Genomic DNA, 27,604 nt, shown 5'->3' with positions numbered 1-27,604 from the left:
CAGGAAGACCATTATTTTGCCAGCCCCAACAAAAAGATGCCTTAATCAAACCGGTGAATTCTCAAAACACAGAACTCTAAGACATAGGAATAAACAATGATTGGAACCAGGGATGCAGTTTAGCAGTTAGAGTACTTACTTGCTTTGGGTGTATGAAACCCTAGGTTCAGTCCCCAGAAATGCAAGAAACATAATCACAAAAGTGAAGACAACTCAGAAACGTTTTTTAAATGGTGTCACTTTTAGAATACTATTTACCAGACTTAAGTAAGTAACTATTAATTTTTGTAAAGCGGGTAGGGCGTTTGCCTTGCACGCAGCCAACATGGCCGACCCGAGTTCGATTCCTCCGCCCCTCTCGGAGAGCCCGGCAAGCTACCAAGAGTATTCGATATGCCAGACAGAGTAACAACAAAGTCTCCAATGGAGACGCTACTGGGCCCGCTCGAGCAAATCAATGATCAACGGGAGGGCCTTTACTTACTTTACTTTAATATAAAAACAAAAATATAAAACAGGATATAAAGGCATTACGATTAAAAAGAAAAATACTTAATCCTGTTCTCACTCTCAAACTTTATTATCACCAAATTTTTTTAACCATAAACATTAGTTATTTCGGACTTACTCTAATCACTGAATTTAAAATTTGAGTGTACTTTGGATTCTACCACTCTCTCTCCCTCCCCCAACTCTCCCCCCCCCTTCTCCCCACCATCCCGTCCATCTCTCTTTGTTTTTTATTTATTTATTTATTTATTTATTTTTTATTAGTGAAACACCACGAGCTACAGTTATAGACTTACAAATTTTTGTGCTTGGGTTTCAGTTATACAATGATCATGTACCCATCCCTCCAGCAGTGACCATCCTCCACCACCACGGGTCCCAGCATCCCTCCCACCCCTCCCCCCGTCCCCCCACCCCACCCGGCCTCTGTGGCAGGGCATTTCCTTTTGTTCTCTCTCTCTCTCTCTCTCTCTCTCTCTCTCTCTCTCTCTCTCTCTCTCTCTCTCTCTCTCTCTCCTTCTGGGTTCTGTGGTTTGCAAGAGAGGCATTGTAATACTACTTATTACATCAACAATTTTTCCCATATATCTTTCCTGTCATTTCAGAACCTCTATGATGCAAATGTTGTTCCTAGTATTGCTGTTCTATAAATTCCTTATGTTTTTCCTAGTTCTTCTTTCTTATCTTCCTTTTGAATGGTTTCAACAAGTTTGTCCTCACGGCACTGATTTAATTTTCAGCTTCTTTCATTCTGCTGCTAGACCTGCTGTGTATTTTTTAGTTCAGCTACTATACCTTTTTAATCATTAATTTCTGCCTGAAGTATTTTTTATAATTTATTATATTTTATTGCTACTCTTCCACTGATTTCTTCATTTAATTTAACATTGATATATTGTTGTTTTGATGTTTTCTTTGAGAAGTTGAAAAATTCTGGTGTATTTCAAAATCTTCTACATCTTTTGTTCCTATCCATTCATGTGATTGACTTCTTCCATTTTCATGCCTGGTACTTTATGAGAGTCACAATCTGAGTACAAGCTAATCTAAACAATTAGAAGTCGATGCTTACAGAATTGTTTCAGTGCCAGTTACCCTGAGACTGTGCAGCCTGGAAGGGGCTGGAGATTTGGGCTCCTAAGTTCCCTGTAGCAGCTACAATATTGACGTCTAATAGGATCAGGCTCTGACTGAAGATTTACAGCTTCTAATGTTTGCAAACAGCTCTGAAGTCAATATCTGGCTGCCTCAGCAACATCTGGGAATTGTAGTTGGGTGTACCCCAAAACAACTGTTCTTTGTAACTATTGGGGTACCATTTTGGCTGGGCTCCAATTGTTGAATCAATTGCGGAAACAGCAGTCTGTGCTGTGATATTTCACTCTTTTGGGTAGGCTTGTGGCACTGAGTTTGAGTAAGCTTCTGAAACATGAGGCAATTTATATGTGTCCCAGATAACTGAGAATGCAGTCACTATTACACTGCAATAGGTCTGTGCTGAGTCTGGAGAGGTCTGTGGGCTACCTGGTATACTAAATGTCTTGTAGTCAGGGTTATCTTTCGGCTAGTTGCATACCTAATGATGGTGATCAAGAAATTTGGGGGTGTGAGTGTTCAGCGATAACTCTGCCCAATTAACTTACTCATGAGGGGTAGGCTTCAAATTACAAATACCTCAGGTTATCTGAGAACCAATACTAAGAAAGCGTGGGTGACAGTTGGGGGGTTGTTTATTCTGAGTTAGCAGTTCTCTGCGTGGCCGGTTTTTACACAGGTCTGTGTGCGGATGGGTAACCAAAGTGGTGACCTGGTGTTAATGAACAGCTGAAGCCTCCATCATCACAGTTTCTGTGAGTGTCTGTGCCACGTGGGGGAAGCTCGGGCTCTTGGTCAACTGGCTAATACTTTGGAAGGTACAGAGAGCGTCTAGCAGCAGAGTGATAAGCAGGGTGGAGTCTATTGGTTTGGCTAACCAAGTACTAGCTGTAAACTTTCTGCTATTGTCCTGGGGTGGGTGGGGTTTAGCTCAACCAAGGTGGCCCCTAGCCAGACCACCACCATCTACAGAGACAATGACAGGGATTGACTGTAATCCAAGTTTTCTTTCTCAGGCACGTCTTCCCAGTTTAGAGGATGTTTAAACAGAGGGAACTATGCCGGAATTCTTAGTCTGAGTGCCACCCACCCTGTTTTCTAGTGTAGTGGAACTTTGCGGGTCAAATCTATCCCTAGGTTTTTGGTATCCAAGCAGGGCCACCATTCTCAGTGCTCTTTCAGAACTATTTTTTTTTAACTACTTCTGACAGTTGTAGGAATTCTAACTAGTAGAATTCCTCTACTGGCTGAATTCAGCAATATTTTCTACTTGAATGCAGGTGAGACTCTATTTAATTCAGCTTTTGTGCAGAATTTTTGTCTTAATATCGGGTGAATGCTAGGTGAATTTCCATTAATTAACCATCTTGGTCTCACCCTCTTTTTTTCCCCTTCTGTTATTGCTTCCCCCGGATTTGAGTTAATTTTACTCTAATAGTTTTTTTTTCTCTTGAGAATTTCTGTTTAACTCATAGATTATTTAGATGTATGTTTTTAAGTATTTGGAGACTCTCTTGCTGCCTTTCTTCAATAGATTTCTATTTGATACAAATATAAGAACAAACTATATGGGATTTTTAACTTTTTAAAGTTTCTTAAGGTTTGTTTTATCGCCTAGGATCATATAATTTAGAATATGTTCCATGGGCACATGACTATATATTCTGCTGTTACATAAGTGTGACTATATATTCTTCCCTAAGGCCAGAGTGTTCTATAAGGGTTTACTAGATTCTGTGTTTGAGCTTTCCTGTAACTGTGTTTACTGTGTTTATAAAGAAGAGCAATAGAAAATTGAACATCTAGCTTTTCTATAAGTCATAGGATAATTAATATAGTCTTGTATAATATCTTTCAACCTCCAGGACCAGCCACCACCATGCTGAGACCACTCTCTGCACACATGAAGGTAATGGCAGAGGGACAAAGCCGAGATCTCCGGGGCCGAGATCTCCAAGCCTACTCAGATTGGGGCCGAGCATCCTCCACCCGGATCCTCCAAATTCCAGTAGGCAGGGGTCACACCCACCAACTGGCCCCCTGGCGCCGTGTAATCCCATCAGCGGCCAAGACTCGGAGACTATAAAAACCAGCTCCCAGAACCGTTTGGTCGCATTTGCGGCCGCGCGACATCTTATTATGACACCTTATTATCTCATTCCTACTTTGGACAAACTGGCAGGCTACCGAATGTAGCCTGCCCACACGGCAGAGTCTGGCAAACTCCCTGTGGCGTACCCAATATGCCAAATACCAGTAACAATGATGGGTCTCATTCTCCTAAAGAGTCTTGAATATAATCTCAGGGCTAGGATGAAGGAGACGTTACTTGGGCCTGTTCGAGGCTATCGACGAATAACAGGATGATTTGTGATTTGTATAATATAGGTCATCTTCTTTAGAGATACATGTACTATTAAATAATCCAGTGGATTTTCTTAGTATCTATTTGCTAACCACTATGGTGATTGAAATGAAATTTCTTCACATTTTTTCTGATTATCCTTCACCACTTGGTCTTAGTTGCCTAGATTTTCATTCTTAAATTCTTAATCATAAAATTGTAAATTGTGGTATTCAATATTGATCACTTGATCACTTGACATCCCGTTATTCATCAATTTGCTCAAGTGGGCTCCAGTAACGTCTCCATTTGTCCCTGTTGCATGCTAGTGTAGCCCACTGGCGTCTGCTCCCTTCAGGAACACGAAGAGCCTCAAAACAATCCTCCAGGTCTTGACAAAGAAGTCTGACCATCTCGTAGGTGGGTGGCCATGTGATCTTTTGATGTCCCATGGAATCCAGTCAATAACTGCTCTAGTCCAGTGGTCGTCTCCAAATCCCATTATGTGTCCAGCCCATCTGATTTTCAATGCCTTGGCAAATGAGACAGTATCCCTGATTCTTGATTGTCGATGGAGGTCGGAACACCTGATTCCTTCTTTCACTTATGTGAAGCATGATACTCCATGCATAGCTCTTTCGATTCCTCTTTGGGAGACCCGATTAGCATTCTCATCCTGTTTTCATAGGGCCCAGGTCTCTGAGGTGTATGTTAGTACAGAAAGAATCATGGAGTCAAAGATATGTGCCCAAAGCCGGAGGTTCTTCATCCTTAGCTATCTCTTCGATACTCTTGAAGGCGTTCAAAGCCACTCTCTTCCTCCTGCACAACTCAGGTGCCAGGTTGTTCGTCATGTTGACTTCTCGACCTAGGTGCACATAACTGTTGCATTTGGAGATGTTCATTCCGTTGAGAACAAATGGAACGTCAGGAACAAGTTCGTTTCTCATAAACATTGTCTTCATGAGATTCAGCTGCAGTCCGACATTTCGACACTCACGTTCAAAGTCGGCCAGCATTTATGCCGCGTGGCTAATGTTTGGTGTTATTACAACTATGTCATCAGCAAAGCAGAGGTGGTGTAGGTGCTGACCATCTATCTGCACTCCCATTCCTTCCCATTTCAGTAGTTATTTAACATTCACGGTCCTCCCATTGTTCATCGATTTGCTCGAGCGGGCCCAGTAACGTCTCCATCATGAGACTTGTTGTTACTGTGTTTGGCATATCGAATACGTCACGGGTAGCTTGCCAGGCTCTGCCTATTTAACATTATGCTCTAAAAATACTTATTAAGTTGTCATGTTTAAGCAATATAACTTAACACAGTTATGTCTCTGCCATCACAAACCTTTAATGATGAAATTTAGTACTACATTTAGACCTTCTGTTCCTTTCCAATTTATACTTGTTATGATAAAACCTCAAAAGGGTTATAATTTATAATATTCTATATTTGTCTGCTATTATGTTATCATAATCTCCACATTTGTTTTAAACTTATTTCTAATTTAATAGGCTCAGAGATGTCGGTCTGTGATAGACTGGCTTCCAGGCATGAGGTTGTAAGTTTAATTTCCAATACTTCCCCTATATTGTCAAGTATTATCTCAGTGGCACTGTCCTGGATATTTCCTTTGCCACAACAAATGTTTGATATCTGGCATATAGAAACCCACTGGTTAAAGCACCACAATCAGGCATGTGAGCCTGGACCATCAAAATAACTAGAACAATAGGAAAGGAAGGAGAGAAATAAAATAGATTTAATGATCAATAGCCTTTTTATCAGAGCATTTCCATTCATTATGTGGCTGTTCAAATTTATCTTCTAGTAGCATCTTGAAAATTATGAATACTATTGTCTCATTTTTAAAAATTGAGAAAATATTGATTTACAAAATGTTATATTTCAGGTATACGATGTTATACTTCAAGACCTATTAACTATCAAATTAATCAACAAATTAATTTTTCTTTGTTTTTGTTTTAAATTTTTGTTAGACCTCCACTAGGTTCTGTCCTTTATAGTTCTTCAGGAATTCTTATTTAAATGTTACTATGTCCACATTTAAGAAGAAAGTGTTATAAAAGATCATTATGTAATTGTAGGTACAGACGTCAAGTTTGCATTCATACTTAGCTCTTGGATGGGCAAAGTGACCTGGTGGTCATTGTTACCTTGCTGACACCTGGTTTCTACTTGGCCATATGGACACTGGCACTCTCCAGTGGCCGGGTCACACTGTCCTGAGCCACAGAAACACATCAGAGTACAATTCTGCTCATAGTAACCTTCAGGACAGGCTGCAGGAAGAAGCGAAGCAAAACAAAATAAAACCAAATATTAATGCAATCTTAGTTGATGCCAGGAATTTACAACCAAGTATAAAACACTTTCATTACATTATAAAATAACTTAAAATTAGCTTGGTTTATTAATAGTTGTATGAGGAAGTGCCTGTGTGTGTGAAAACCTTGAGTATTCTTTCTCTAAGTCATTCTTGGATTTCAGTTTACACTTCTATGTGTCAATCTATTATGTTTACATCTCCAAATATTTGTGCATACTTTATTCTCTTATGTATAATTTATATAGTTAGTTAGTAAGAAAGAAAATAGTGAGATAATATTGAATGATTTTATCATTTACAGTAAATTTATTTAATCATGTCAAAGATTGGGACCAGAGAGACAGTACAATGGATTAGCCATTTTTCTTGCATGTCATCAAACCGGGTCCAATTCCCAGCACCACTTAGGGTTCACCTGAGCACCACCTAGAGCAATTCCTGAGCACAGAGCTAGGCATAAATCCTGAGCATCAGTCTGTGCCAAATCAAAACAAATAAAGTCAATGCTAATTTATTAACTAACCCACATTTATTCATTTCTTTGCTTAATTTTCACGGAATTCCCATTCTGAAAATTCACTGAACTTAGTAAAAAACATAAAACAAACAAAGACAAATAAGTATCTGAAAATCAAGTGCAATAAAATTACAATAACAGTATTGATGAATACTCTAATTCTTAGAATTTGTAAAAGCAAGATTGTAAAATTGGCTCTGATCTACCTAACCAAAACAAAACAAAAAAAGTGCTCAGGTACAAGATCAAGGATTTCTGATGCAAAATACTCCCAATGTTCAAGGAAACCATAGCTTTGGAAGATGCTTGGTCCTGAGAAAATTATAAATCTTCTCCTGATTCTCTTATGTACAATTTATTTAATCCATTATTAACAAAAAAGAAAATCCTGAGATAATTTTCATTGATTATTATCTCATGAATATTATCTCACAAATACAAAGGAACCAATGAGATTAGTATGGCTGGCTTTAACTCAAAGATAACATGGCTATCTTGAAGCTACAGAAGTAGTACCTAGTAGGCTTAAATATCCCTCTACCTGCAGCCAGGGGTTGGTCTCATGAATCTTTTATTCTTAGTGCAGCCGGGTGGTGGGGCAAAACAATTAAGCACCCAAAATTACTCTCATACAGTGAAGACTTAGCAACTACCTACCTTAGCAAGAGATATATTTTGAGTATTTGTTTAACATATAATCACTTAGCATTCTATCTAGTCACAAACTTCATTATCATTCTTCCAAATAAAATGATCGCAAGTTCACAGTCACTGTATAAGATGGTACTTTTACTATTTGAATTGTGAAGCATAAGATAAATGATGGGGTGAAAATCTAATTGAGTTACCGGAAGAAGGTTCACAGAATGAATATTCTTCACAATAGGTCAAATAATACCGTATTCCTAGGACCACTTCCGTGTCATACTTTCCTATTCACTACTCCCTCAAGCTCCTTACAATGACCATAATCATGTTCTGCTACATCTCTGGTCTGCCTTCTTAAATTTTACATCAGTCATTCTTTTTGTGATAACTCAGTTAAGGTTTCTGAATTTTTGGTATCTGATTACTTTCTCGAATAGTTTAACTTTGAGCAGTCTCTGAGAGCAGATAAAATTGTGGAACTTCTGACAATGAATTTGACAACAGATGCACAACAATCCTCAATTCTGTTTTGATCATATAAAATTGATTTTCTGATATTGACTTGATTTCCCTTTATGTGATAGGAGAGGTTATGAGCTAAAGACTTCCTTTGACTTCGCTCACTGATTCAGCCCTCACTTACATTCCTGAGATACAGGTGCTTGAACCTGCCAGTTAGGTTAGATTGTCTTTTCTATTTGCCTTGCATGTGGCCGACCTGGCCGACCCGAGTTCGATTCCTCAGCCCCTCTTGGAGAGCCCAGCAAGCTACCAAGATATCTCGCCCACACGGCAAAGCCTGGCAAGCTACCTGTGACTGACGTATTTGATATGCCAAACACAGTAACAACAAATCTCACAATGGAGAAACAAGTCTCACACTGGAGACATTACTGGGCCCGCTCGAGCAAATCGTTGAACAACTGGAGGATATTGCTAGTGCTAGTGTCTTTTCTATCACTATAGTAAACTATTAAGTACAATAATAACAATAATATTTGCTTCCAAGGTGTAGTCCTTAAAATCTTGACTTTAGCATCGTCATAGGTTGAGTAACTTACTTTGATTGCAGTCAGCCCCAATAAAGCCAGGAGGGCAGTCACAGGTGCCAATTGCAGTATCACAGCTGCCACCATTCAAGCACTTACATATCCTTTGACAATATGGACCATAAGTGCCTTCAGGGCATCCTGTTCCAAAAGAATAAAACATTTGGTTTTGTAATTTGAATTAGTGTTTAAATTTATACCACAGGCATGTGATCATATCAACATTCCAATTAACATGGTTTGATATTTTAAATCACCTTCAAGCTATGGAATTGACTCATGGTCTTGTACAAAAACATAAGATAGTTTATCTGGTTATGTTTAATACAGGTAATAATTTTAAAAAGCACCAAGTGTGTAAGGGAAAGTGTGTTCATTTTTGGTGAGTTTCTCAAATTTCTATTCATTTGTATTTATGGATGTGCAGCCCAGTCTGATGATACCGAGAGATGATTAAATAGCAAGATTTCAAGATAAAGAGATGTTGAATGCATTAAAGAGCAGTGGAAAACGGTGTTATCTGTGCAATTATTGAACTATGGGGGAGTTTAGTCTGAAGAAAAAAGAGCTAAGAAGACGGAAGTGACTTCAAAGCTGAAAAGGCCTTATGAGAAAAGAGAAAAATGTATTTTAATATTAAATTATTTTCTTAAAGAGCTATTAAGTCTTCAATAAGTTCTTTTCAGGAGATAACAAATTACTTATCTCATCTAAATCAAGCAGAAGCTGGGAAGTACAAAGCAGAGAAAATAAAATGTAGCAATTTTCAGCATGCATCAACCCAAGCACAAAAATTGGTAAGTCTACAACTGTACCTCATGGTGTTTCACAAGCAAAATTAAAAAAATAAATAAATAAATAAAATGTAGCAGAAACTGAAACATTGGATAAACTTTCCAGAACTTCAATTGTGACTTCTTGTATGTTTTATAGAATGCCTGATGTTACTGTCTTAAAATCATGGAAGTTTAAGTTTCAAGAAACCTCAGGATGATTTGATTCAATGCCACCTTAAGATTAAAAAATAAAGAGCTAGAAAGAAAAATAACTTGAAATATTTATTGCCTACAACTCCATCAACTGTTAAAGATGACTATTTTCATTGTTGTAATATATTTGCAATAAAAAATTGAATAATTTTGACTATGACTTCAACCCTATTTCTTCCACTATTGCTACTTTAATTACCTTTTTTTCTTTGAGCCTTTGACTCTTCATTTCTAAAGGAATTAACAATAGTGTAGACCTTTTGAGGTATTGCAGTGAACTACTAGGAGTATCTAGCACATTAACAAACTCAGAGAACCCTCACAGCAACAGTAGCCATTGCTATCTTTTGGCACAATCATTGACAGACATCTCCCTGGGTCAAAAGATTTTATGTGGTTTTAGTATCTTTCTTTTGAAAGACATTTTTGTTGAAAGGATAGATAAGTAATTAAATTAGCTTGCCTCCTTTCTTTTATCATGTATTTTAAAGATCACTTAATAAAGAACTGTGTAAACTCACACAAATTGGGGGCGCGCGGCACCCACACGGCGGCGGCTCTATCTCTCCCGCCACCCGCGTTCGGTAGTCTCACCCTTCTACCACCCCGGAGAGGTCGATGGCGATGGTCAGGCGGGGGAAGGAACGAGGGCCAGGCTGGTTGGTATTAGTCGTAGTTTATTCTGATTCTTTCCTCTTCTCCCCTTGTCTCTCTATCTCTCTATCTGCTCCCATCTCTCTCTGTTTCTCCTCGTCTCTCCTGTCTCTGCTCCCATGCTACTTCATTCTCCTTCCCCATCCCCCTTCATCCTCCTCTTCCTTCTGATCCTCTCTGAACTTCTGCTTCTTCCTTCTGCCCCTCTCTGAACTCTCTTCTTCCTTCTCCTGCCCCTGTCTCCCTCCTACAGTACAGTTAAATCCTCTCTCCTGAGGAATTGGGGGAACAATTACACATAGGTGTGGTCACAATCAATAGGGGTGGAGATGAACAGGGGTAGAAATCTTAGCCTCAGGGAAGACCGCTCCTAGGACAGATCCTTCCTTAGCAGGAGGACCCACCCTAGAGCAGAATTCCATGGGCGTGCCTCTCCTCTCCTTGTCCGACAAGCATATAAAATATTATATAAATCATTTTGTATGGATACAGTAAGAAATATCTTAAACTTATAGAATTGCTCTCCTAGGGCCATCTCGATCTCAGACTACGGTGCTCAGGCCAGATAGTCTTTCCCACCCCTAGCAGGATCCTAGTCTTGTCGTTACCTTTGGATCATGACAGCATTTGTCTATGATCAAACTCTTAACTTATAGTTAAGAATCGTGGCACTTTGGCCTGGCCCATTTCGCTGCCAGGGTAGCTCACTGCTTGCCCTGGGTCTATTCAGTCCCTCGTCGGGACCCTGCTTTTGGGGTGTTAGGAACTAAGGGCAACTGAGGCTTAAGTCGAGAAAGCAGATGCCCAGGAGTGAATAATATTCAAGGCCAATCAAATCATAAGTTACAAAGCATAATGTTAACGTTCTTTCTGTATCTATACAAAAAGGATATTACCTTAAGGTAAACTATTCATAAAGCATAAGGAGAGGAAAAGGGCAATATTTCACTCATACATATAATATCATAGATTTCTGGGAAACTGATCTTACAAATTAACAAAGTCTGATTAAGGGGAAAGCTGATTAACTGGGTGGGAGAGCATAGGGAAGACTGTTTACAGATAAACACAATGGAAGTGGAAGTGCTTCAGGAGCACTGAGGTGGGTGTAACCAGATCAAAACCTAAGCTTCTTGAAGGACAAAGCAATGTTACCCAACAAAGAACAATACAAAATGTTCATAGGTAGCAAGATTTAGAGGTGGAAGCCATATATGTTTTTGTTTGCCACACACACACACACACACACACACACACATATACATACACACAACCTAGTTTCAAACTCCTGTGAATCTCAAAGAGTGATTACTCTTTTTCTTCCTTTATTCTGGTTTTTATTTTGGTTTCTTTGTGTCTCTGGTGAAGACACAAAGAGAAACACTATAAAATTATTTATTCCAAGGGATATTTTCTCTGTTAAAATGCATATTCTTAGTCCTATCTATAAAAATAAAAATATTCACATTTTTGACATTCATTCTTTCTTAGAGATGTCAGTTCTTTATAGGTACTTGACCGACAAAATTATATACTTAGTTGTGTTATATTTTTAGTCTTTTAAGCAAGTTATTCTATTTCACTCAGAAAAATTTAACAGATTTGTCTAAAAACACACAAAAAATTATTGCAAGAAAGCATCATGCTCTTCCTCTTCAAATCACTAAGATATGAAAAGCTTCGTGTCTGTCATGTGGTCAGTTTTTTAGAATGTAAACTTTAGTAGTTTTTACTATGTTTGATAATTTGAAAGTTTGGCTACTTGATATTACAGAAAATGCATGCAACACAAGCGGAAAGTATGGATTCTGAAACAGTAAGATATGATATACTGCTGAAAAGTTATTTACATAAAGAAGTTTCTGTTAATAAGAATTGATTGGCATAGAAAATTCTGGAGTCAAGTTACTGTGAAGTGAAAGGGGAAATTAATTCTTCCTTCCAAGTAAGGAAAAGAACAACATCTTAAAAAGTGAAACTTATGTTATTCCTAAAGAGTCAAATCCTAAACTCTGATTATAACTTTGCTAACCAAAAACCAGAACATCTCAATTGAAAAGAAAACTTATGCATAGTTGATTGGTGAATTTAAATAACTAATATGTGTATAGGTGTATATTTTGAAATAACTTTCATGTAAGTTGAAGTTAACAAGAAATATGATTTCCATTTATCATATATCCATTTTACAAATTATTTTAAGAGTGATTTTAAGTTTGGTCAACTTGCTGTTCTTTCCTTGTAAAGAAATCGATTGATTTTTAGCATTCAACTCATTCATACTTTTGAAATGGATACATTAAAAGTTAAAAAATTTAACCTACTGATGTAAGCCATCTGATGAAAGACTTTATACGTTATAACTTCTTAGTTCTGAAAAACGTTCAATTTAGATCAAGAGTTCATCTGTATTTACAGAAATGTCCACTTTTTTACACAGGGATTGTTTGGTGACAATTCTGTTTTCTTAAATCATTGTGTGTGTGTGTGTGTGTGTGTGTGTGTGTGTGTGTGTGTGTGTGTGTAAAAAGTTTGACTTTGGGAGACTATTTGTACATCCCTTAATTTCACGTCACTAAATTTAACAAGGAAACACCTACCTAGAGTGTATTTCCTTTTACATATCCTTTGTTTGGGTGAAATTTGATCTTCCTTCCCTCTTTTCCTTTAGTTCAATTTTGATCACTACTAGACTTTTGTTGAAAATTTTATGATTATTTTTGCTGTAAAATGTAGCCTATATGGCAAGAGATGATTAGTGAGCTTTCATTGAAAAGTGAGAATCCCACCCCACGCCCCCCAGCCCCTCCTTAAAATAGGCCAATTCCTTCTAGGAGACTGACTCAGATATGAGGAGAAACCTGATTTATGTAAATATTAAAAGAAAATGATAATATGAATGCTAATAATATAATTTGTTACTTTGATAATGCAAATGACATTTAATATTTTATTGAAAAAAGAAAAAACAAAAGTTGTGGACTGAATCCTATGACACTTGGGTCCAGTACAAATGGAAATCATGAGTTTGTGTTTCATGCAATGTTTTCTATTAACTTGCCATATACTAACAATTGTTGCACAGTTTTGTCTTTTAATTTTTAATGTTTTTGCTTTTTGGGACACACCTGGTGATTCTCAGGGATTTCTCCTGGCTTTGCACATGTAATTACTCCTGGTGGTACTCAGTGGACCATATGGGATACAGAGAATCAAACCTGGTTGGCCATATGCAAGGCAACTCCATTACCGCTGCATAATCGCTCCCCGATTTTATTTTTTAAAATAGATGCAAAATTTTTCTGTGTAAAATTTTAGAGTTATGAGCAAAGATATTAAACTAAATTTCTATTAGTGTCTTGATGTCATTTCTCCCCCAGTACTGTTTCACTAGTTAGCAACCCAACGTTTCTCAAAACATTCTGATTGAACCATGGGCTGCTCTTAGGAATACTTTCATAGAACTAGCTTACTAGGGTTTTAAATTTTTAGTGCTTGGACCAAAGAATGATTCCATGTTTGATCATTTTCCTTACATGTGTGAAGTCCAAGTTCCAAGTGCTACTCTCTCTCATCCAAAAATAAACACACCAGATTGGAGAGTTAGTACAAGGGTTAAGGCATTTATACAGTCAAATCTGATTCAACACCTGCCTCTGTATATGGTCCCCAGGGGAAATACAGAAGGCGTCTAACTATAAAACTAACAGTAAACCCAGAGCAACACTTGGTATGCAGGATATACCACCCTAAACTCCCCCCCACACACACACAAATGAACACTTCAAAATGCCAATGTTACAAATTGTCTCCGAGAGTTATGAACACTGAGTATTGCTAAGAGAAGTAAAAGATCGTCAGGTCTATAGTTATTTTACAATTTCTTATTGCTCACTGAATACGGTACATGATGAATTCACACTTAATGGAGCACTTGTGTTTGTCCCACATGCTACCAATTTGTTGAGACTTAGTCATCTGTCTATCGTAAATCATGGACACTTAGGGTGATATTCCTATGGAAAGCTTGCTTCCTTTGACCTGCGCTGAGGAACATTTTGATTTCAACTTCGAATTTAAGAACATGAAAGTCCAGTTGTGTTTGGCTGCCAAAACATTGACTTCTAAGCCAGCTACACCTTTTATGAAAAATTTCTTGAACTCATTTTCTCAATCCTATAATTGCAATTGGTATTGCCAAAACCTCGGCAGAAACTCCAACCATGTGTTATTTGTAACTAAGCCAATAGGACTAGGTAGAAAGTGGTTCCCGGATCCAATCTCACTTTTAGAAGAAACTATCTTTCTTCAATTTTAGGTACTTTTGTTTCTGAAATACACTTAAGCTATATGAAGTTTATTACTAAATATAAGAAAATATACAAATGTATTTAAAGCGATAGAAAACGTGATAATAGTTTATTAATCTAAAAGACTCCTAATACTGAGAAGAAATTCTTCTTCAAAAAGTCTATTAATCTCAAATGTGAGGAATAGTCTTTTTCCAGCATAAGGTGCTTTAAATTTGCCATTACCACAAAAATAATGAAAATTTTGCTAATTTCTTGTTTTAGTGAACTATAAGTTGGAGCAACTGTACTTGCTGGTTATGTTTCCATATTAAAGATTAATTAGCTAGAGATATATTAAATTTGGAAAAATGAAAAGTAATGTTGAAAATATTCAATGGACTGTAGAAACCAAAAATTAAGAGCTTAGTAATGACTTTATGTGTGTTAGATGTTGTTTGGTTAAGAAATAAAAAGAAAAAAATTCACCCATATACTTACAGAATCAGGAAGGTAAAATAGAAGGAATCTGCTATAGGAACATCCAGGGAGGCAAAAAGGGTATCAGAGGCCAACTTTAGGGAAAAATTCAGCCAAAGCCAAATCATTTCATTTTAAACCTATAAAAAGCACATTATAAATAATCACAACCTTAAAAATTAAGTAGCTGACTGAACGTTTTTACTTACTCATTGGGACTTTTTATTATGTGTTCTCCTATAACTATTTTCGATGTTAAAACGTCTGAACAAATCAATAGAAGGTGTTTGGCCTACGGACTATTCTTTTTTATTATATAACAATGAGCCAACTGGCATTTTTCCTTTCAAAAAGCAGTTGTTTTTATTTAAGAATAACAATTTGTTTAATCTAATTGTTCCTATCAGGACCTGGAACTAACTTTATGAATCACTTTAAATATCTTGTTATTTTCTGCGTGTTGATTTATAATTATGTTTATTTTTTCTTCTTTTTTTTTTACTTTATTGATTGCTTTCTTGTGTTTTTCTTTGACTTATTTTGAATAAGAATGGAGAAAAATGGAAGAATCAGTTGCACAGGATAGTATAAGCTTCAATCATTTCAATAACAATTCCCATAGGATTTTTTACAAATTAGAAGCTTAAATTAACACTTTCCTTTTGGCATTCTGAGTGCTGACTGCCTTATCGGTGCATCCTCCATAAATTATAAGCACATTGGCAGAGATGACAGCGACCTCCACCGTAGCCAGGCAGATAGGTACATCTCCCTGTAGCTGGATGACACTCCTCATTGCTGGCAGAACACTGACATACCTGTTTACACTCCTCCCCGTATGTGCCTGGTAGACAAACTAAGGGGAAGAGGAAATGTAAACCCAATGAATTAAATTTGTCTGTGTAAATATAGCTCTAAAAGCAAAAGCAGAGAAAAATTTATTAAATAAGACCAATGCCTACAGAAGTGTGCTGCCCTTTGGGATTTTGGTTTCATTAAATTTACTTGGGGATTACTTCACTGTTTGATTTTGTTTTGTTCAGTCAATTTGTGACCAACTGTCAAGGGCCGGCTGCAATTTTCTTGTCACTGAAGAAAATCATAGGGTGATGTCAGGTGAAATCAACTAAAATAATAGTATAATTCATGAGGGACCACATATCTGGATAAAGATTTTTTTTTTCTGGTGCAGCTGGTTTAAATTCTCAAGGTTGTTTCTCTCTGCACATTAGCACGTACTGTATTTGTGTCACTTGTCAGCCACTAGGCTGGGTTGTGTTGTTTTCTTTTTATTGACTGAGCAGTGAGCACTTTTGCTTTAACTCCTAAATAATGCAATGTCATTTTTTTTTAAAGAAATTCAAATGGCTTGCTGAGAGTTTTTCAATTTACAAAACACTCTCGTAGACATTTTGACTTCCATGGCTGTGTCTAATTCAAACAAATTGGTGGTGGTGGTGGTGGTGTGTGTGTGTGTGTGTGTGTGTGTGTGTGTTAGGAGTGATGGTGTGGGGACACACACACAAGTTGGTTAGATTAAGTCCTGAAGACCTATAATTGAATAATAATTTAAGGATTCATTAAAAAATTTCTCATCTCTGGAGTATGGCATAAGGAAAACTAAATAGGTTTGAAAAGAGTTCATATTGGAGAAGAATTAAGTTCTGTTCGTTGCATCTCTGCTCTTTATTTGCCATCCCTGTTTCTCGATTGTCACTTCTTTCATTATCACTAGTGTCCTTCAGCATATTTTACCTTCCAGATTTCTTTACGTAAAAGAGGCTCAATGTAAGGAGTTATAATGTAGCATTTAAAACAAAGACTCAAAGACCTATGGTGGTAAATCAAAAAGAGTTTTCTTTTCTTTCTTGGCTGGGTTGTTACAAATACGAGAGCAATAAATAGGATCTGATTCAGCTTCTGAGCATCTATTTATGTAGTTTGCTGTTGGTCTAGACATTCATTTTTGAATGAATTACTGATTGTTGAAGTTGATATTATTACAGCATAATTTCTGAATTGTTCAGATACTTAGCATTTCTGGCTTTACTATCTAAGAGAGTTTCTTAACTTTATTAATAAGTGGTCAAGGAAGAACTGATCACAACATTTAATAGATGACTTGGAATGGGTGTGTGTGAGAGTCTCAGTTCCTTTACCTCACTGTCAGTAAGCCCACAAAAGCATCATTCGCATTCCACTGTGACATGATGAAAGGGAGATTTTTAAAACACGACAATGGGAGGATTTTCTAACATGAAGGACTAACAGACAATAAGGGAAAAAAATAAAATATGCTTTTGTTGAGGCTCCTAATGACTGTAGAAACCCAAGCTGAAGTCATTACAAATACTTTGCTGTGCAACCCTTCCGGTTGTGTAAATTCTTCTGGGAAGACCTCTTTTTCCCATGAGTTACCTGATCATAATCTTGTCCTTTTTCACAAAAGTGGCTACAAGATTTTGTGTTCTTTAAAAAGTAATACTATTAGAAAAATCAAAGTGACTCTGCCCAACACAACAGTGTTTATATAAAATGTTACAGTATCACAAATTATTTTTTTTAATTTATATTGTAATGCATGACTCACTGCTACCACTTTGAGGGGAGAGACATTTAAACTGGTTTGCTTGAAAGACAGCCATCATGAATATAGTGTGCTTGGCAAATATTCAGAGACGGTTGTGCTAGTCTAGTGGAACAGGGAAACAATGTGAACTTATAATTAATTCACTGTCACTGTATCACTATCATCGCACTATTCATCGATTTGCTCAAGCGGACGCCAGTAACGTCTCCATTTGCCCCAGCCCTGAGATTTTAGCAGCTCTCCTTACTCGTCTTCCCAACATTGCCGTATTGGAGGCTTTTTCAGGATCAGGGGAATGAGACCTGTTATTGTTAGACCTGTTATTGTTATTGGCGTATCTAATATGCCACGAGTAGTTTGCCAGATCATAAGACATGTATCTCCGTGACACATCATAAGACACTCCCTACCCATTTTCCATAATTACCACACCATATTTAATGGGATTCAGATAGTAGGTAACAAATCTTTCTTATTTGATGGGGTTTAGACAGTAGGCAACAAAGCTCTCTCAGAGAGCCCAGCAAGCTACCGAGAGTACTCTGCCCACACGGCAGAATTTATAATTAATTATAATAATAATAATTAGTAGTAGTACTGTTAGAGACCTTATATCCGACATTAAATAACTTATTTAGGCTCTAGAGTCTACAATTTCCCCAGCTAAACAACGGGATTATTAAACTCTAACTCACAGATTTTTATAAAGTTGCCATAGTATGGTAGCATATAAGCTACCATAAGTGACTTAATAAAAATTGCGTATTCATTGAAATCATTATTCATTGAAATCTTTAAAAGAATTTTTTTAGTGAACCAAGCTAATTTTATTTATTTTTTTATAGTTCAATTTGTTTTATTTAGTTCATCTGCTAATTTTCTCTATATGTCACAGGGGTGAATCATGTTTGTCCCTCTCTATGATTTATTTCACTAAGTACAACATGCTTTAACTCTATTCATATTGTTACAAATTGCAGGAGTTTATCTTTTTTAAAATTTTTTATTAGTAAAACTCCATGTAGTATAGTTGTTGACCTTACAAATTTTTGTGCTTTGGTTTCAGTTATAAATAGTTGAGTACCCATCCCTCCACGGGTGCCCATTACCCACCTCCAATGCACCCAGCATCCCTCCCACCCCTCCACCCCACTTCCCACCCCACCCCTGTGGCTGGGCTTTCCCTTTTGTTCCCTCTTTCCTTTTGGGTTCTGTGGTTTGCAAAAGAGGCATTGAGTGGCAGTCATGTTTGGTCTGTAGTCTTCTTTCAGCATGCATATCACATCCTGAGAGGATCCTCCCAACACCCTTTATTTGGTGCTCCCCTCTCTATCTGAGCTGCCTTCTCCCCCAGCATGTGTGGCTGGCCTCCAAGCCATGGAGTGAACCTCCTGGTACTTATCTCGGCTATGCTTGGGTGTTAGTCTCCCAATTTGATACTTTATATTCTCCGGATGAATGCGATCTTTCTATGTCTGTCCCTCTCTTTCTGACTCATTTCGCTGAGCATGATACTTTCCATGTAGTAACACTTGTATGTAAATTTCATGACTTCATCTTTTCTAACAGCTGCATAGTACTCCATTGTATAGATGTACCAGAGTTTCTTTAACCAGTCATCTGTTCTCAGGCACTCAGTTTTTTTCCAGATTTTGACTATTGTGAATAGTGCAGCAATGAACATAGAAGTGCAGATGTCACTTCGACTATACATTTTTGCCTCTCTGGGATATATTTCCAGGAGTGCTATTGCTGGGTCAAATGGGAGCTCAATTTCTAATTTTTTGAGAATCGTCCATACTGTTTTCCAAAAGGGCTGAATCGTTCGGCATTCCCACCAGCAGTGAAGGAGAATCCCTTTCTTGCCACATCCACGCCAACACTGGTTGCTTTTGTTCTTTTGGATGTAGGCAAGTCTCTGTGGTGTGAGATAATATCCCATTGTTGTTTTGATCTGCATCTCCCTCATGATTACTGATGTAGAGAATTTTATCGTGTGCCTTTTAGCCATTCATATTTCTTTTTTGGGAATTTTTCTGTTCATTTCATCACCCCATTTTTTGATGGGGTTAGATGTCTTCTTCTTGTAGAGTTCAACCGGTGCCTTGTATGTCCTTGATACCAACCCTTTATCAGATGGGTATTGGGTAAATATTCTTTCCCATTCTGTAGATTGTCTTTGTATTCTTGTTATTGCATCTTTTGATTTGCAGAAGCTTCTTAATTTAAGATAGTACCATTTGTTGAACCAAGGAAGTTTTATTGAATGAAACTTGCTTAGAGAGATGAGAGAGGAGAGAAAGCGGGTAATGTGTTTAAGAGAGAACACAGTTTTCTCCAGAGTTGGAAATAAGGAAACAAAGAAATATCATGACAAGCAAGTAAGATATGTGTTCAAGAGAGAATGTGGACAAAAAATCAAACTTTTTCTTCAAAATCTTTATAATTAACATTAAAATGAATTATTTTAAAAAGGAACTGCATACAGGCAAAGACCATAGAAATGGTATACTTCCGGGGAAATTTATGTGATATTTGAAGAATATCATTACAAATATATTCTCTGGGAAAATATTTCTAAAAAGCAAAAAATATGTTAATCAGATTTTATGAAGTTTCTAGAAGCACACAGAAAAAAACTATACTCTAGTCAATTGTTTACTATTTTGAGGATTCTTAAAAGCATTCAAAGATTATCACAAGGCCCATTTGGATATATATTGAACACTTTTCTTGGATTCCAGAATAAAAAAATTTACACATGATAAAACTGACTCAAAAAATCATCCTCTTAAAGTTCTGTAAGTTGGTTCTAAAATCTATGTAAATGCATCATTGAAGATTTTTAATTTATATTGCACATAAATAAAACAAAAGGAAAAGAAAAATAATCTGAATGTTATCCCAAAAAAATAATTGATAAGCAGAGTAGTATTTATTATATTTTGTTGCATACATGTTGCAAAACTCATATGTTCTTACTTGTCTAAATAATGACGATTTTGACTTAATCTATAGAGGAAATCAATAAGTATGAAAGTCTACCTAAAGTGTTCAAGAAAAAAGATTGTGTGTTACTGTATTGTCTCATGAATTCAGATAAAATATGTTAAGGGTCTTGATTTAAACCCATACCCAAAGGCATGCAGGATTCTGGGATGCATCCATTCAGTCAAGTAATATATCTTTGTTACGTACAACACTGTTCATAACAATGATCAGATTCAAAATGATTCTTATGCCCATAAATCTTGAAATAGTGGGGTGATAAGCAAGTTCTTTTAAATTTTTATTGTAGTTAATGTATCCTGGTTATAAGTGTTAACATGTGTGTTTTTCATGTAGAGAATCGTTGCACCTTCACCACTATCAAAGTGCCAGGAACTCCCACTGCTGTCCATGTAATTTCTCAATCTCCTCTTTCTTTTCCCCACAAACTACCTATACCGCAGTGCTTGGTAATCTCAGTTTTTAATCAAAGTTCAAGGATTTGCATTTTTGTATTTTCTATTTCTTGTTTTATTTCTGTATACACTGCAAATGAGAGGGAACATTAGGCATTTGTTCTCCATATGATTGTCTAGCATGATGCCTTCCAGTTCCATTTAAGTTATAGAAATTTTCAAAATTTAATATTTTATTATAGTTTCTATACACATCATGACACTTAATACCCATCTTCCAAGATTACTGCACCATATTTGATGGGGTTCAAATATGGTTTGAACCTAGGAAACACCTGCAAGGGCGATTAGAGGCCACCCAAAAGTCTCTATCCCTCTCAGAGAGCCTGGCAAGCTACCAAGAGTATTCTGCCCGCACAGCAGAGCCTGGCAAGCTATCTGTGGTATATTTGACATGCCCAAATCATTAAATACAATGGGTCTCATTCTCTTGACCTTGAAAGAGCCACCAATATGGCAGCATTAAGAAGGATGAGGAAGGAGAGGCTGATAAAATCTCAAGGCCGAACTAGGCTGCCAAATCAAAGAAGGACAAAAATGACTGTCTGTACTTTCAATGCATGTACGCTGGTATCGGATCCATCATCCAGGACCTAATGGTGCAAGCGCAAAAGATCAAGTACAACATCATTGGTCTGACCGAGACGAGAAGGCATCAAATATATCACACCATTTTCGACACTGGAGAAGAACTGTTCCTCAGAACATGCAACAAAAGAGGCATCGGTGGTGTCAGTGTCCTTGTCAACACGAACTTGGCCATGAACATTGATTCCTTTGAATGCCTAACAACACAAATCTAATGATTACACTTGAATACATGTGGCTCACTGCTGGCACTTTCTATCTTCATTGTCTATGTACCAACATCCAATTATGATAAAGAAAAAATTGAGAATTTCTACATGGAGCTGAAGAAGTTCTATAAAGAAGACCACACCTTCTAAAAGATTATTGTCAGTGACTTTAATGCCAAGATAGGACCAAAAAGATCAGCTGAAGAACTCCACATGGGGATCTATGGCCTAGAATGGAACAAAAAGGGTGAGAGACTGTCTGAGTTCATCATGTAGAATCTAAATGTTGGACATGGGAGTCTCACAGTGGATGGTTCCACAACGAAACTAACCACATCATATTCAATGGATGGTTTTGCCTGATGGGTGTCACAGTTGTTGCAAAATTCCAAACAGGATTTGTTTCTTCATGAAAAATTCTACCTCACAGAGCGAGGAGAAAGGGCTGCAAAGTTTAAGAAGAGAACTCCCAGAACGATCACCAACTGGAAGCTCTTTGGCACTATTGTGGCAACATGGGAAGATGCCATCATTGACAACATTTTTGAAGAATACAATCAACAACTGGTTCAGCAACCCCATGATTGTGCGAGGAATACCAAGAGAAAGATAGCCACAAAAAATGCCTGCATTTGAAAACTCTCGAGCTCATTTGTCAACATGGCTTGAGGCAAGCTTCAGGAAACCACAAGCGAATGTTCGAATACACAAATCAGTGCAGAGAAGCAATAAGGAAGACCTCAAAGAGAGAGGAGCAGCAGTGCTGGCAGATGCTGCAGAAGCCAGGAAAAGCTTTCATAACAACAGCCTGTCCCTTGCTAACTACAAGAGCAAATTGAATGCCTTTGATGTCCTGATGGATCTATCACATCTTCCAGAAGGGCAAAAGGTTATCCAGGACTTCTACTCGATGGCTTCGATAGCCATGTCCACCTGCTCTCATACCAAATTCCACAGGATGGATATGTCATTCCCAACATTCTCCCTTCCGAAATCTGACACACAATTTCGTTGGTAAAGAAGCTAACAGCACCGGGACCACAAGGTCAGACCCAAATACCTGAAGAATCTGTCATCAGTACTCATCAATACACTGGCCCGGCTCTTCACACACTACCTGTCTGAATGCAAGATTCCATCCCAATGGAAAACCAGCAGGATTGTTCTACTGTACAAGAAGGTACATTCACGACATTGGCAATGATTGCCCGATCTGCCTTTTGTTTGTCATCTACAAGCTTGTTCACTTGAGTCATCCTGAATAGGATTGGCTATTATATTAATAGGATTGAACACTAGATGATGGACAACCATGTGAGCAAGCCGGGTTCCAAAAAGGATTCAGCACGATCGACCATATCTGCATGACAACCAAGTTTATTGAGGTTTCTCGGGAGTTCAAGATGCCGCTCTGCTTAACGTTCATTGATTTAAAGAAGGCCTTTGATTCTGTTGAGACGGAAGCGGTCATTGAAGCCCTAGCCAATCAGGGCATTCAAGCCCAATACATCAGGATCCTCCGTGAGCTGTATTGCGGATTCACTACCAGGATCTCACCATTCTACAAAGAAGTGATCGTTTGATGTCAAGAGAGGGGTGCGGCAGGGTGATACCATTTCACCGAAACTCTTCAGTGCCACCCTCGAGAACATCATGCGACCACTGGAATGGGAAGGAATGGGAGTGAAGATAGATGGTCGGCAACTACACCACCTCCGCTTTGCTGATGACATTGTTTTAATAACACCAAACATCAGCCAAGCGGCACAAATGCTGGCCGACTTTGACCGTGAGTGTGGAAAGGTAGGACTACAGCTGAATCTTACGAAGACAATGTTTATGAGAAACAGCCTTGTTCCTGACGCCCCATTCGCTCTCAATGGAACGACCATCTCCGAATGCAACAGCTATGTGTACCTAGGTCGAGAGGTCAACATGACAAATGACCTGGCACCCGAGCTGCGCAGGAGGAAGAGAGCGGCTTGGAACGCCTTCAAGAACGTTGAAGAAATAGCTAAGAGGACGAAGAACCTCCGGCTCCGGGCACATCTCTTTGATTCCACTGTTCTTCCTGCATTAACATATGCCTCAGAGACCTGGGCCCTACGCAAACAAGATGAGAACGCCATTCAGGTCTCCCAAAGAAGAATAGAAAGACCTATGCTTGGAATAACACGTTTCACTCAAATGAGAGAACGAATCCGGAGTTCTGACATCCGTCGACGATCAAGGATCAGGGACGCTGTCTAATATGCCAAGGTGTCGAAAATCAGATGGGCTGGTCACGTAATGAGATTTAAAGACGACCGTTGGACTAGAGCTGTTACTGATTGGATTCCACGGGATGTCAAGAGACCGCGTGGCCGCCCACCTACCAGATGGTCAGACTTCTTTGTCAAGATCATGAACGATCGGTTTGAGGCCCTCCATGTTCCCGGAGCGAAGAGATGCCATTGGGCTACACTAGCACGCGACAGGGACAAATGGAGACGTTACTGGCGCCCGCTCGAGCAAATCGACGACTAACGGGAAGTTAAGTGATTAAGTGATTAAGAGTTATTGCTAAGAAGTAGAATTGCTGATTCACACTGAAACTCTATTTTTTTAAAAATTTATTTGTTTATTTATTTGCTTTTTGGGTCACACCCAGTGTTGCACAGGGGTTACTCCTGGCTCACGCACTCAGGAATTACTCCTGACGGTGCTCAGGGGACCATATGGGATGCTGGGAATCGAACCTGGTTCGGCTGCTTGCAAGTCAGATGCCCTATCCACTGTGCTATCTCTCCAGCCCCTGAAACTCTATTTTAACCTTTTTACAGAACTCTACATACTGTTTCCTATAAGAGCTTAACCAAGTAACTTTTCCATCTTTTCCATTAATAGTGAATAGAGATTCCCTTTCACCATAGCCCCACCCATATTTATTATTCCCAATTGATCCTGAAAAAAATTTTTTTTTGCCATCAGAGACTATAAAAACCAGCTCCCTGAACCGCGTGGCCGTGACACCTTATTACGACATCTTATTACGACATCTTATTATCTCATTCCTACTTTGGACAAACTGGCAGGCTACCGAATGTAGCCTGCCCACACAGCAGAGTCTGGCAAACTCCCCGTGGCGTACCCAATCTGCCAAATACCAGTAACAATGATGGGTCTCATTCTCCTAAAGAGCCTTGAATATAATCTCAGGGCTAGGATGAAGGAGACGTTACTGGGGCTGCTCGAGGCAATCGACGAATAACAGGATGATTTGTGATTTGTGATTTGATCCTGAAAGACTGTGACATTCTTACTGGTGTGAGTTGATATTTCTTTGTTATTTGAATTTAAATTTTTCCGACAGTAAGTGATCTTATTCATGTTTGTGTATTTCTCCTCTCCTTATTTTTCTCCTCTCCCTATTTTTGATGGTTATTTTTACTTGTTGTTTGTTGAACCTTCTGAGTGCTTTATATGTATGGAGATTAGTCTTTTATCACATGTGTGCTACACAAACATTGTTTTCTGTTCAATAGGGAATCTTTTATTTTAATTTTGTCTGTCGTCTGCTATGCAAAAACTTGATATAGGATCACTTTATTTTTATTTTTTGTATGATTTTCTAAATAAGTCAAATTATTGAAAATATCTCTGAAATTCTTATCTTAGAATGTACTGTCTAGTCTGATCACCAAAAACACATTAGGCCAATAATTCATAATAATTCATAGCCCCTTCCACAATTAACATTACACCAAAAACACTATAGTAATGGTGACATGAAAGTCCAAACCGCAAAGTATATAGCCTCTCTGACAAGGAATTTAGAGGACACTATTAAAGATGCATAGGGAGCTCAGAAAGAAATGGAATGCCCTGCCAATAAAATGCAAGATGATTTGAGAGCAGAAATGAGGAAAACACAAGCAAAATTACAAATAGAAATGACAGATCTGAAAAACCTGGTAGATGAAATGAAAAACTCAATGGAGTGCTTCAGCAACAGAGAAACAGCTGCTGAGGACAGAATCAGTGAACTCCAAGATGAGATGCAGAGAATCTCCAGACAACAGGGGAAAGTGGAAAAGAGTCTTATTATAAGCAACAGATGTCAAGAGAAAATTGGGATGAAGCAATGAGGAGTAACATAAGAATCATTGGAGTCCCAGAGGGATAAGAAGAAAACCCTGATGAAGAACAAACAGTCAAGGACATAATTGCTGAGACAGTCCCAGAGCAGAAGAGCACATGGAAGCAGATTTAGATGGCTTGAAGGGTACCAGCTAAAAAAATCCAAATAAAAATACTCCAAGACACATCCTGATCAAAATGATGAAAACCATAGACAGAGATAAAATTTTGCAAGCAGCAAGATCAAAGAAAGAAATCACTTATAAAGGAGCTTCCTTAAGATTTACAGCAAGTTTATCTGATGAAGTCTTTAGGGCCTGAAGACATTGGTGGGATATAGTAATAAACTCAATGAAATAAACACCTCACTAAAAATACTTTACCCAGCTAGACTCTGGGTAATGTATTCACTATTCGATGTGAATATATCGGAAGAAATGACTCACAGCTTCACAGAAAACAACACCTCAGGGACTTCATCAAATCAAAACCGTGGTTATAAGAAAAACTAAATGGGATACTTTAAGATGACAGCCCCTCAAATACACCAAACTTAAACAAAAAGATGGGACAAAATTCCATAACAATAATCTCTGTCAATGTCAATGGGTAAACGTACCAATTAAATGACACAGAGTGGCAGGGTGGATCAGAAACTTGACCCCAACATTCTGTTGCCTGCAAGAAACACATCTGAACAATCAGAGCAAACACATACTCGAAGTCAAAGGCTGGAAAATAATTCTAGAGGCAAACAACTACCTTAAAAAAGCTGGGATGGCTATGCTAGTATCAGATCATATTGATTTCAGATTGAAGAAGAACACAAGGGACAGTAAAGGTCATTTCTTAATGATTAAGAGATCTGTACATTGGAAGAACTCACACTCCTAAATGTATATGCACCAAATGAGGGATCAGCAAAATACTCAAAATAAATACTCATAGACTTGAAGAAAGATATCGATAGCAACACAATGTTGTTGGAGATTTCAATAACACTTTATCACCTCTTGATAGAGCAACCAAATTCAAGCCTAGCAAGGACATACTTTATCTGAAGGAAGAAATGGAAGATCACAGTCACAGTCCTTCCGTTGTTCATCGATTTGCTTGATGGGCCCAGTAACATCTCCACTGTGACAATTGTTACTGTGTTTGGCATATCAAATACGTCATGGGTAGCTTGCTAGGCTTTATCATGAGGGCGAGATATTCTCGGTAGGTTGCCGGGCTCTCAGAGAGCGGCTGAGGAATCAAACTCAGGTCGGCCATGTTGGCTGCTTGCAAGACAAACACCCTACCCGCGGTGCTATTGCTACAGCCCATATCCATATGTATATATATATAATATATATAAAACACACATATATTATGTATATAAAACACTTCATACCAAAAAGTTGAATATACATTCTTTTTAAGTGCCCATGGGGAATTCTCCAAGAAAGACTACATGCTGGGCCACAAAACATATCTCCATAAAATTAAGAAGATAGAAATTTTATCAACAATCTTTTCAGACCACAATGCACTAAAAATAGAAGTAAATAACGCACACGAACATAATATTAAATGAAACTCTGGGGAATTAAACAGCTCATTACTGAACAACCAGTGGCTTAGAAAAGAAATCAAAAACCAGAAACAAATGAAAATGAAGACACAAGTTACCAGAACTTATAGGACACGGCAAAAGCAGTGT

General features: G+C 37.9%; 1 protein-coding gene across 1 annotated transcript in view; it reads right to left on the bottom strand.

Moving 5' to 3' along the window:
• Positions 1–6,047: 6,047 nt before the first annotated feature.
• The window catches only part of LOC130019975 (platelet endothelial aggregation receptor 1-like), a 108,288-nt gene continuing 86,731 nt past the window's right edge, over positions 6,048–27,604 (bottom strand). The window contains exons 5-6 of the mRNA XM_056110572.1: positions 8,530–8,658; positions 6,048–6,256 (exon numbers count right to left, since the gene is read on the bottom strand). Coding sequence (XP_055966547.1) covers positions 6,048–6,256; positions 8,530–8,658 — 338 coding nt within the window. The remainder of the gene's footprint in view (positions 6,257–8,529; positions 8,659–27,604) is intronic.

This window comes from Sorex fumeus, unplaced genomic scaffold (genome assembly GCF_029834395.1).
Source record: "Sorex fumeus unplaced genomic scaffold, SorFum_2.1 ptg000010l, whole genome shotgun sequence".
Classification (NCBI taxonomy): domain Eukaryota; kingdom Metazoa; phylum Chordata; class Mammalia; order Eulipotyphla; family Soricidae; genus Sorex; species Sorex fumeus.
Note: the sequence above shows the minus strand (reverse complement) of the source record. Positions and strands in the feature narration are given on the sequence as shown.